Source organism: Harpia harpyja, chromosome 9 (genome assembly GCF_026419915.1).
Source record: "Harpia harpyja isolate bHarHar1 chromosome 9, bHarHar1 primary haplotype, whole genome shotgun sequence".
Lineage (NCBI taxonomy): Eukaryota > Metazoa > Chordata > Aves > Accipitriformes > Accipitridae > Harpia > Harpia harpyja.
The window spans coordinates 5,976,920-5,989,452 of NC_068948.1; the positions used below are offsets into that span (position 1 = coordinate 5,976,920).

At 36.4% G+C, this 12,533-nt stretch overlaps 1 protein-coding gene across 4 annotated transcripts in view; it reads right to left on the reverse strand.

Annotated features, from left to right (window-relative positions):
* Positions 1-488: 488 nt before the first annotated feature.
* The window catches only part of CDYL2 (chromodomain Y like 2), a 61,389-nt gene continuing 49,344 nt past the window's right edge, over positions 489-12,533 (reverse strand). For all 4 annotated transcript variants that reach the window (XM_052795635.1, XM_052795638.1, XM_052795637.1 and 1 more), the window contains 3 exons: positions 8,186-8,396; positions 7,321-7,464; positions 489-5,060 (listed from right to left, as the gene is read on the reverse strand). In XM_052795635.1, the coding sequence (XP_052651595.1) occupies positions 4,902-5,060; positions 7,321-7,464; positions 8,186-8,396 (514 nt within the window). In that variant the 3' untranslated portion in view covers positions 489-4,901. The remainder of the gene's footprint in view (positions 5,061-7,320; positions 7,465-8,185; positions 8,397-12,533) is intronic.

Here is a 12,533-nt window from a genome sequence, read left to right on the forward strand (position 1 = left end):
ACACTGCACCAAGGCGGTTCTGGGCTGAATCTTGGCCTCCCTGGCAAATACCACTTCAAAATCAAATTCCCTCATGTGGAGCTGAAAAACAGTATGCAGTAGTTGGTTCTGGGCAGATATGCTTTAGGTGACATGCACATACCAAATAGTGGAAGTGATAATGGTGGAGAAGGTGTCCTAGAAGTGTATTTATAAGACAGTTCTCGGCAGTTTTCTTGGATTTGATCATGAAATGATAAATGAAATGGATCATGATGAATGATTTCAGAGAGTTCTTATTGCAGTGTCTTTAGTGTCCTGTTTTTTGCCATTTGGAAAAAAAAAAAAGTTTTAAGTTTAATTTCTCTTCTTAAAAAGCCTGCTGCATGCCTGCTTTCTTTTAAAGGGCAGGAGTCCATGAATAGCTTTATCATATATAATACTCTGTGTCTACTACTTATCATCACTTTCATTCTGCCTATGTAAAACTGAAAATCACTGCATTGAAATGAAGTTTCAATGTTTTTATTCAAAGCAGCTTCTCACAATGTATAAATACTGCATATTAACACACATGAAAAATACAACTTCTAAGGCACCCAGAAATGTGTCCATACACTAGTTACAGGACCATCAACAAATAAATTGTGTACAATTTGATCTAGACAGTCAATATTTGATATATCAGAAGATACAAGTCCCTCAGTACTGTACCAGTTTCAGAAAATATTTACAACACTGTGATATAGGGGTGCCTGTACCCTTATAATATTATAATATGTACTCATCATTACAAATATTAGAAACTGTTTTAGTCTGTTCCATGGCGTTCTGACAAAATAACTTAAGGGCCTAATTTGCAAAGTTCTACAATTAATTATTTGTGCAAGTTCTGAAAATAAATTTACATTGACATAATTTGTGAATTTTTGGTTCTTTGCTTCATCTCAGAGGTTTGGTAATAAGCCTTACCAATAGACATGCCATCCTAGCTGAACGTCACTCCTTTCCCAATAGGTCAGTGGATACATCTTTTCCCCTTACACTTGACATGGATGAGAATGCAGTGTTTGCAGCAGAAAGAGACTATCTGATCTTCAGCACAAATGTCAAACTAGTTCACTGGCGAAGGAACTAATGCTTTGTTAGAATAATGCAATTCTTTGGTCCTTTGTTTTTATGGAAGGCATAATATTTTTATTCACTAAAAATTCAAATCCTGTCTGTGAGTAAGCAAGCTAGTGAATGACTTTCAGTGTAGTATTTAAAGTAGCAGTAAAGAGATTTAATATGGCTTAAAACATACGGTTAATTGGGCAGACACAGATAACACATCTAGGATACTGAGTACCCAAATGTACTATGATTAAGATTGTCTATAAGTCTCTTATGTAAACTTCTTTAGTGTCTCCTAAAGAGCACTGGCTTTAGCCAGATTTGACTTTTATAGACCCAGCCACACAAAGCCTGAGATTAAACTACTGTGGTTGGGAGTACAAATGCACAGTTTATATATAACAAAGCCCATGCTGACAAGTCTACCTATGTTGTTCAGAAGAAACAACCCGTATTATCCTTTTCACAAGAAAAACTTAAGGCCCTGTACTCTGATTTGCTAACTTTCTTACAGCAATTATTTGGGGAAGTCCTTAGTACTACATAAGCAATTATGTAGCTTTAAAGATTTCTTGTACCTAATGGTAAGGCTTATTCACAAATGCAATACATTTATAAATTACATTTAAAACTGTAAAGGCTGGCAAAATAATAATAAAAAAACCAAAATAAAACAAACCCCAACCAAAGTTGTCTGTTTATCCCTAACATTAAAAGAGCATTTTATTCTAATGAAAAACTATTGGCACAAAACCATTATATTATAGATTAAAAGAACAGTTAATAGTAGTGAAAAAGATTGCCTAAAACGCATACCCTAACCTACCACAGAAATATAAAAGTTTATATTCTGAAAATATATACTGTATTAAAGTTTGTAAGCTTATTCATTTAAACAGAAATGTACTGAAATAGTAAACTAAGCAACACTTATCTACAGCAAAAATATACATGCAGGACAACACAAAATAAATTGCTTACCTTTAATATCTACAAATGCAAAACTGTAGGTTTTTAAAGATTGTACAAAACAATTTACACAAGAATAAAATAACATACTTAACAACAAATTGCATTTATAATCTTAAATACTGTGAATATTAGTAAAGGTACCCAGACTAATATGTACAGTACATCTAGATATCTGAATACCTCGTAAGGACAGAAACACAAGAGAAAATTGATTCTGATCTGATCCAAATACTGGAAAAGAAGCTTTTGACGTTGTTATTACTCTTTTTTGAAGGGAAAATAGGTTCCATTGAAAACTAGATTGTAACTGTATAGCTATGAATAATTAAAAATGTTAACTATGGTTAGCGCTTGCTTTAATGGAAAAATAATTATAGAAAATGTATTTCAACCATTCCTTTGTCATAAAAAATGCTAAGATACAGATATCTGAAAATTCAGATGAAATGATGCAGTTTAAAGGTCTAACAACTTATGATTCTTCTCTGTTTGAAAATCTCATATGGAAAGCATACCTTCACATTGCTGAGCAATTTTTCTATATTTATCTACAAAACCCAAGCATAGTATTGAAATAAACTTCCTAATATCTTATTAACACATGACTAGGAGTTATGGCTCTCTGGACGGGAATAAAGGAAATAAAGGAAATAGAGGAATCATGGTACTTTCCATTGCTTTTTTTTTTTTTTCTTTCTTTTTTTTTTTTCTGAAGTCATATGCTGGAGGCCTGATTGTGCAAACACGTATGCGAGTGGTTTTCACTTGAGTAATCCCTCTCATTTTAATGGGACTGCTGTACAGGTGACTCACGTGCGCACACTGGCATAGTAGGGGGTCCTGTGGCCTTGATCCAACCAAGTCTTTGCACATGCACTCTGTGGCATTGCTGGCAGGTTGTGGAAATAAGCAAGTATTAGTATAAAACAAGTGGTGCATCTATCACTTCAAATAGTTATTGAAAGAGTTCTGTTTCAGACATTTAAAAATAAGTTACTTGTTTTGGCAAGTTTTTTTGAAAACATTTAAAAGAGGCTAATTAGAAGCCAGATTTTTCTCTTTCTAATGAAGAATTTCCATGAGAACTTCTGCCTTTAGGGTAATGATTTCCTTAAAATTCAGTGGTACAATTAGGCCATAGTAACAGCACTTCTAATTATTTGTGGGGGAAAAAAAAAGTTATATTAATGTGTTGAAGGCTACTGTTTACTATCATCACCTGTTCGTTAACTTTACAAAGGCTTTGTTGAAACTCTTCATGGAAATACAGGGAGGGAGAAAACCTAGCAGCCTCATTTGCAGAGGTTTAAACCATAAACAAGTCACTGAGCTCAAGGATGGAGAGCAAGTGCACAAATTACAAAGCAAACAAATGTGCAAAGCTTCTGCTTCAAGAGGTTTTCATTTGGGCATACTAAAATGGCAGGTGAAGTCACAGAGCATGCTTGTGTTATTCCCATATTAATTGCCTTACTAGCAAGAAAGAACTGAGAGAGATCCAGTGTTCAGAAGTCAGTCAGTGTCACTGAAAAGTACTAGGATCACATTCTAAAATAGCAGATTGGACTTTTGTTGTTCACTGTGGACTGCTTTTATGGACAGCCATAAGTTCTTGTAACAGATGGTGGGGTGGCCAGATGTGGAGAGCTGGGAGAAGCAAAACAAAACCTCTCCCTCCACTTAATTCAATACCTAGCACCTTGTATAAACTGTTGGCCCACACCCAAAGGCCTCCAGAGCAGAAATTATCTCACACCTGAGGAATCAGGCAACTAGACTAAGGCTCATAAGGATTTGCTTTTAGACTTCAGACCAAAACGGGATGTTTAAACCTGAAAAACAGTGTGATGCCACATAACGGCATCACTCACCCTGTTACTGATATCTGGCTAACAGGAATATAGTAAACTTAAACAAAGCATCTTGTTGGCAAGCCCTTCAGTGCTCCTCAAGAAGGCAGAAAGTGAAGAGACTTAAGGGGGGCTCACTGTTTCAGAATCCACTTTTCTCCCCTTAACCCTGGCAAATGAATCTATTTCATACATTTTTTAAATACAATTTTACACATAGAGGAGCATGCACGTGGCTGTTTCTTTTACTGCCCACAGCATTCTGTGTGTTTTCTATATATTCTTTATTTTTCTACACAATTTGCTGCTAAAAATGTGTTTGCATTCTTATGTGATGCCATTAATTCAGTCAAGGGAAGTATGAAAATAAGATCTGTGATCAATAAACAGCTGAATATGAACACAAAATAAATAAGTTAAATAAATTCAACAAAAAAAATCCTAGTAGTTTTTGTAAAACTAACTTTACATATTATACATATAAATTATCAGATTTTTCCATTACACTGTTAGAAAAAAATAATTAAAATATTTCTAAAGTATGGTGTTTGGGTCTACAAAATATTGTGCTGACCCAGTTTTTAGATTGAGCCCTCTGTGTCAGCCCAGATGTGTTGCAACAGCAAGAATAAGTTAAGAAGGACAGACAAAATAAATCATTACAGATGGTGTGCCTTATTGGGCCTCAGTGGTGCTTCTCAGCACATGGAATGTATACTTTTATCTGGATGAGCAATGTGAAAGATGCAGCCCTCTGTAGAGATTATGTGCACTGAACAAGCCTGCCTACGTCTCGGTTACACAAAATCAAACCAGCTACAAGCAGCTGTGTAGCTCACAAGGAAATCGACACAACCATATGTATTAGGATACACTGTCACAAATTCCTCATTGATGCATTGCCTCTGCTTTTCAAACACAGGTAATGTTTGACTTTGCAAGTGGAGCATTTTCTCTTTAAGGCCTCTTTTTTAGGCCAAGACATCAGACTTCATAAATTTTGTCTTGCAAGTAGCTGAATAATGAATCCAGTCCTTTGGAAGAACTCCACAGCTGTTTTAACATCTGACACTCTTTCTCATTCACATCTTCAAGTCCGGATTTCAGGAAGCTCCGCACGAGACATTTTGACTCTTCCAATACCTAAAGCCAAAATACCACTCAGTATTTCATTTTGAATCTGAAGAAATTATTACGGATAATGGCGTGAACAGCATTTTTACACTACTGACTCTGTTTTACAATCTAAATAACTCCTTTGGGCACAGAAATTAGATTTGATTTACAGCTGTAACTCCACTTGCTGATAGTCAGCATCTTCAAGAATTAAGGACTTCTGAGGTTTATGCATTAGTGCCAGCATTTTTAAAAGGAATGAGGGATTCTGAAGTACCTTAGTTTATTGAAGGTCTGCCATCAAGCACTAGAAGGAGCTGAACTCCCTCCTGTTAAAAAATGTGATCCCTTGAAATGAAAATGTCTGAGGCATGATATATTGGGTACCCGTTTTCTGGAAGGTAGTCTTTAAGTTCATAGAGGTTGGAAACCCAAACGTGGGTGTCCATCATCTTTAACAATTTTCCCTCATGCATCATTTCCTTATCAAAACAGAAATTAATAGGAAAGGGCCTTTACTGCAAATACCTTTTTAAGTTTATTTACTTGCATTTTTATAAAAGTGAAATATTATATAAAAGAAGTGTGTTAAGCAAACCAGGCACCCTCTGACTGTGTTCTGGAGTTGCATTTGCTTAGTATATACAAGTAGTCATAACAAATCACCTAAGGTTTTTGCAACAGAAAGCCCAATCTCAAGCCCTTAGTAATTGCTGGAAGTTCTTAAAGGCATGAACAGCAGGTCCATCATTGCTCCCATAGTTCAGCTCATTTTTCCGGGACCCATTTTTAAACGCATTGAGATTGCATCCTTTTTGAAATATATAACACCAGTATGTATCTCACAAGGAACCCAACTAGTCAAACAAAACCATTAATAATTCATATGTTACTTTTTTTTTGAGAGCAGAAGATTTAATGTAAACTAATACAGTGTCTATGGTAAGGGAGATGCATACTCTCCACTCAGCTTTGTCAACACATACACGTTAAGCCCAGTTCCTATCTGTTTTTGGTTACGATACTGCTATTCCAAAGAAGTATTTCTCTTTAACTCAAGTAAATGGTGTTAACTGCAAATAGCGGGGCCAGTGGTTTATTTTTTGGTCTGTTTGTGAACAAGTACCCACAGTGAACTTGGATGAGCTCATCATATTCATTGGTTTTGTGACTTCAGCCTGATTTGCATTTAGGATCTCAGAGAGTAAATGTAGTCTTTGACAGTTTTAACTCATCTTTGTCCACAAGTCAGCACCAATCTTTCTAACAGGTCTCAAGAGAAAATTTCATTGACAGCCAATAACAGTGAAGGAAGGAAGAATTCACAATAAGGCCGAGAGGTTTTCCCAACTCATATAACACACGTTATATCAGCATGATCAAATAAGCTTATGCTACATTTCCAGACAGTTTCATTCTGAATGTCTTTTGTAAGATCTAATCTACACTTCATTTAATTAAAAATCTCCTGTGTCTCTACCTTCTCTTTTACAACGGATCTTTTAAATGAAACTGAGGGATGCTAAGACAGTTTCAGGCATAGGAAGTATAGCAAGAAACTGCAACAATTTGCACTTCAGTTAGTGCAGTTTTATTGCAGCCAGTATCACTTTCTTCACTGCATTTTTTTTAAACAAGGATGTGCCCAGAATGGGAGTATATCTGCCTGAAGGGAAAAAACCTTAGGAAGTAAAAATAGGAAAGGGTTTTCTTCCAACTTTTATGTACACAAAAGGAAAGTTATAATACACTGTGACCAGACTGTGTTCAAATCCCTCTGTGTCTGGATCTCACTTCTCCTTCACAGCAGAGGTTAGCTGGCACTATCTTACCCTTCTGGTGCACTGTGTAGAACATTTTGCAGAATCAGGAACTGTGCAGGTGCAGAAAAGAAGGCAGACTCAGCTGAAACATAGTAGGCCAGGACAATGTGAAAGGCAAATATATTTTCTTACTGGCCCTACAGAGATTTCCCCTACAGTTGTATAGTTGCAGACTCTTCCACCTTCATGAAGGAAACCTATGCTAAAATCACCTTTCAAAATCTGGGGCAAGGAGGTTCCACTCATATTGAATAAATGTGAAGATGGGGAAAGGAAATAACCCTCCCTGCCCCTGAAAAATGAGAAACTCCATGAGCTCACTGAACCCTCTCCAGATTTTCTGTTGTTAGCCTTCTTTCACAGGTATGGTTGTGGAAACTGGGGACCCACCATGTGATGAGGCTTGGGAGCAGACCTTGCCTCTGTGAAATGTAATTTAATCACAAAGGAGTTTGATTTCTTACCACTGCACTGCAGGATGCCATTTCTTTCACTCGTAGCATCACTTCTTGGCTAAATGTTGTTGGCCAAAATACTTGTGACACTAGTCCTCTGCTGCAGGCTTCCTGTGCTGTCAGCTTTCTCCCACAGAACAACATTTCATTTGCCTGTGAAACCAAAAGATCACTTGTGATCTTGGGTTATAATTACCTTAAAATCTTTTCCATACTTGCCTGTTATTTTCAAGATTAAATTTACAAATGGTCTCCTGTATCTTTCCATACTGCAAAATACTTTAAAAGGAGTTTCGGTAACTATTTAAGGATTATGCAGGTGGCCAGAGCCAGCATGGGTTTCATTTAAGAGAAATGTGCTGGCATGCATGATGAATCTATATTGCTGATTTTACAAGAGTAACTGTCAGTGATACTGTGCAAAGAGTCATGGAACCTAGTATGAAATACTTTGTGGGGCAAATTCTGCTTTGTTATACTGGTAAAAACTAAGCAACCTTACTAGAATTATTATGGATTGCTTTAGAGAGCAGAGAGCAGTATCTTGCTCTGTTACTGCACAATCCTAACACAACACAGACAAGTACTCTGCAACATTATTCTGCTAATGCGTTTCTTTTCTACCATGGTCTTGACAATCTTTGCTTTTTCAACCTGTGTTCAATCTTTCTTGTGTACAGCATGTGTAGTACATTGAATTCTGAGGTCATTTTGTGATAAGAAATTGGTAGGGATTAGATGAACTTTCCACAGATTTAATTTCCATTCATGACAATTAAGAGAAACGGTTGTTTTCTGCCTTACTTTTTAAAGAGAGAAAGAAGAGCATGAATTTAAGAAAGGTTCTTCAGCAATTTGAGGTGGAAAACCTTACCAGTGCAACACCCAGAATTTGCGGGAATGTGTATGATGAGCAGCCAGCTGGAGTGAGTCGGATTGTTGCATATGGTGTCTGAAACCATGCCTTCTCACTTGCCCAAACGATATCACATAGTGGTAAAATAGAAGCTCCTAACCCAAGAGCAGGACCGTTGATAGCAACCACAATTGGCTTCTTAAATTGAATAAAAGCTTTTACAAAATCCCTAAAATAAAAAATAAAAGAAAAATCTTGAATACAGAAGTAACACTTAGATAAATACCCAAGCTTAAAGTACTTAATCTGAAAACAAATTAGAACCACAGATGAACACAATAAATGCCATGGCCCAGTTATATGAGGTCAGAATTGCAAGATACTTTCTAGTTTGCACATGGAAAATTTTGCTCATATTTAGTTATTTAATCTTTCTGAGTACCTGGCATATTAAATAGTTTTGTATATGAATCAATTAATTGGAATGCATTGACTTTTGTACTTTTTGCAGAATGGTTTGGTTAGGTTTAGTTTTACTTCTGGACCAGTAACTCATGAGTTTGTACACATAGCGCTTCTCTGTTTGTTCCACAATGGCTAGTATGGATTCTGACGATCTGATTTGGCTAACTTGATGAACATATTATAGCGTGAAAGACTGGAAACTCATAGGTGGATTGCTGAATATTTATTTTTTTCAAAAAGTTCTCTTAAGATCAAAAGGTTGTCAAAGGTTACTGCAAGTCCCATCAATGGATTGGTAGATAGTAAAAATTTATGGAACACCAGCAGAAAGAGTAAGACCCACAAAGGGGAGTCAGAGAGAGAGAGAAATGTTTGAACAGGGAAAGAATTAGGCGAGTGATGTGTTGGCTCTTCATTGCAAATGTCTTTGGCAAAGACATAACAAGGTAGATGCCCTTGCTTGCCTACAACAGTAAATGTGAAGCGATGGGAATAATGGGGAAGTAAATGTGATCAGATTCATCTGGATGAATGAACTGGAACATGTTAAATTCTGTGCAATGAGGAGATATTTTAAATAAGTTACCTACCAGCAACTGTGGAAAGACATCTGTTGAATGGAACAGTCTATATACCAATTAGGAAAAAGCATGAGTGTGATTGTGGGCAAATTATGAGCTCCAGCAGCTCAGTGCACAGCAGGTATATGGAGGCAAACGAGATGCTCAATTACTTTAGAAAAGAGACATGTATAAATCAAATTCAAAACAAAACAGGAGATTCTGTTCCTGCAGTGGGTATTTATTAGATCCAGAGTGCATCTTTGCTGACAGATTTTAGGAAAGAACATTTTGTCAAATGTGCCCTTTGATGAGCTGCAGCCCTCCCACTGAGGTCAAAAAGACCTAGACTTCTGTATGTGGGAACAGGAGGTGTGCCTTGCAGGTTAGAGTGCCGATTTGGCAAAAAATGGAAAACGTACTGAAGATAAGTATTTTATTGGACTGAAGTGCAAGGGCATTGGCTATATTTTAACTGAAAACAGAGAGTCTGAGGTGACCCAGCATTAAATGTTCAGTGAATGAGTTCTGTTTTTCAGGCTATCTAGTAAGGAGTTGATTTTTGATCATGGGAAAATAGAGACTCGTGGGAATTGATGCAGCTCTGTTCACACAGTGAGTAATAAAACAGGAGATCAGAGGCAAGACAAAGAGAGTGAAATAAGGAACATCATATTTGTCTGTTCAAGACCATTTCTTTCTAGAGGATAGCAGGGTGAAGGAGAGTTGCGGTTCATTTTTGTTTGCAGAAGCAATGCTGTTCCCTTATCTCATTATTTTTTCAGTCGTTTATGGTTCAGTAATGACTGTGGATCACAGCACCTGCACCTGATTAATTCCAAAATTTTGAGAACCTTAGTAGTTAAGCAAGTAAGCCTTCCAAGTAGGACTACAGATGGGAACAGGGATATGACAAATGATAGGTAAAAAGAACAAACTATGGATAAATGGTGGCAGCAGATCAGAGGACTGTGTCGAGGCAGAAGAAAATAGTGTTGTGGAGAAAAGCAGGAAGTATGTGGTGATAAATGGGACTGGAAGTGAATGTGGAAAAGCAATTAGGGATGTGGAGAGGAAATGGTTAGATGATGGGGAGGAAGAACAAAGCAGAACACATTAATGGAGGGGAAAGGTTGAAGGAAATGTGAAATCTTCATATGAGTGAGCAAGGAAGGGAGGACCTGGAGATTGGGAGAGAGTGGAACAGAACATTGAGAAGACACAATGAGCCTCTGTCATGAGGGAAAGACGGGGAGCACAGAGGATGGTACAATGGATGGGTATGGAACATGCCACCTATAGGATGGAGTGGAAGGGTAAAATATTGGGAGCTTGTGAGGGCAGCAAATGCCTGCATTTGGTCTACAGAAGCTGTAGGCCACATATGCACAGTTGCAGTGCAGCCTGTCTGCCTTTTCCCTGCTCCAGGAGTGCAATGCCAGACACATGTCTGGATGATGGCAGCTCAGGCTGATGGATCTATGTTCAGTACCTGGAGAGAAGCTACAGGGCCACACATCTGTGAGTTGCAAGCCCCAAAGGCAGTAGATGAGTACAGGGACCAAATGAATAAATCATTCATGTGAGATGAGACTTGATGGGTGTTTAAACTTCAGTTTTAACTTGTGATCAGTATCTGAGATCCATACTTTAGAAAGTGGAAACACATGGTAATCAAGATGTTAATTTCATTTTGATACAAGTCTAACTTGATGTAAAGCAGCAGAGGATGCAGAGATCTGTTAATGTGTTTTAGGACATCCTAACCACTGAAAAAGCGAAGTGTACATTTTTTTCTACCCTTATTACAGTATATTTTCCATGAGTTGAGTCCTTTGTTCACAGAAAGCACAGAGAGTGCTCAATGGAAAACGTAGTGTATTGTTTCCAGAAGTACAATAAAAATCTATTTCCAGTGGGCCTGAAGCCGACATTCCTGACAAGGAGCAGTACATTGTACCAGTATTTCAAGAGTGGTCTGTGAGTCCAAGGATGGAAAAACCGAGTATCATAGTTTGGCTTACACTCATTTAAATGTTGAATTGGTAAGTATACCTGTATATTAAATGTGTGTAGATAAATGTATACATATATAACAATACCTATCTACACTATATTTACATGAATAATATTAAATTTGTATCTTCTAATGGAGTGTGAGTGTGCCTGTGTTTTCAAACAAGAATAGTGATATTCTTCCCTCATGTTTTTTTGGTTCCACATTATTAAAAATCCCTCACATTAAAAAAAAAAAAAATTAGGATGTGTCCTTCAAAGGGTTTTTCTCTTTTTAAATATCACTACATGATATTGAAGCATAGCTAGGGTCTTAAAAACAGGTCATAATTTATTATACATTTTAAATTCTTTCAAAATAATTACTACTTTGAGAATTTCAAAAGTATTAAACTGAGAATCCAAACTGATCTGCAGTAGTTGTAACCAAGATAATCAGTGGTTAATACATGTCGTATAATAACTAAACCTGATCTTACATTATATTAATATATCCAAAATATAGATCTATTGTAAAACAAATTCTTTAATATTCCTTCAGAAAATTGTTGCATAAAGTTTTAAAGCTCTCAGAAGAATAATACTTATTTGTAGGAAGTGGGGGAAAAAAAAGGGGACCAAACCCTCTCCTGGTACAGACTGGTGAAATACCATTGGCTTTAATGGAGTAATGTTGATTTATACTGGAAGATTGGCCAAATACGTACAAAGTTTACCTTGTGGATAATGGAAATATTTGGTGATGTATTGTGCAGATTGATTTGTAGACTGCATGTCATAAACCCTGGATTTCTATTAAGGTAATGTGATATATACAAGGAAAGTCACATTTTAGTTATGAAAGTAAAACTACATTTACATATATATTAAGTAATTTAAGTTTAAGAAAAAGAGTGGAGACCCTTCTAATAAGGTTCTGAAATACAGTGGCAGACTGCTGTTTCAACAGAATATGAGTAAGCCATGGATTCCCATTTGTACTGAAATTCATTAAAATGATGAACATTAAAACAAGTAAAATATCTGCCTTTCAGGAACCACTTTAGAACATGAAGCAATAGCTAATTTGGAAAAACAACAACAAAGTTGTATTTGAATTTGGAGGAATGATTTGAAATACTAAATACAGAGAAGTGGAATAAAATAAATCCCTATGGGTATTAGCACTGGAATAAATGTGCTTTCTTTTCTAATAAGGAAAGGTCCAAGGTTCTTTTATTAAACAAATTTGTAAGACTATAATTAGAATGCAATCAACACTTAAATATACAACATTTTTGGACCTGATAAATATCTTTATAATCACACACTGCATTTCATAATTT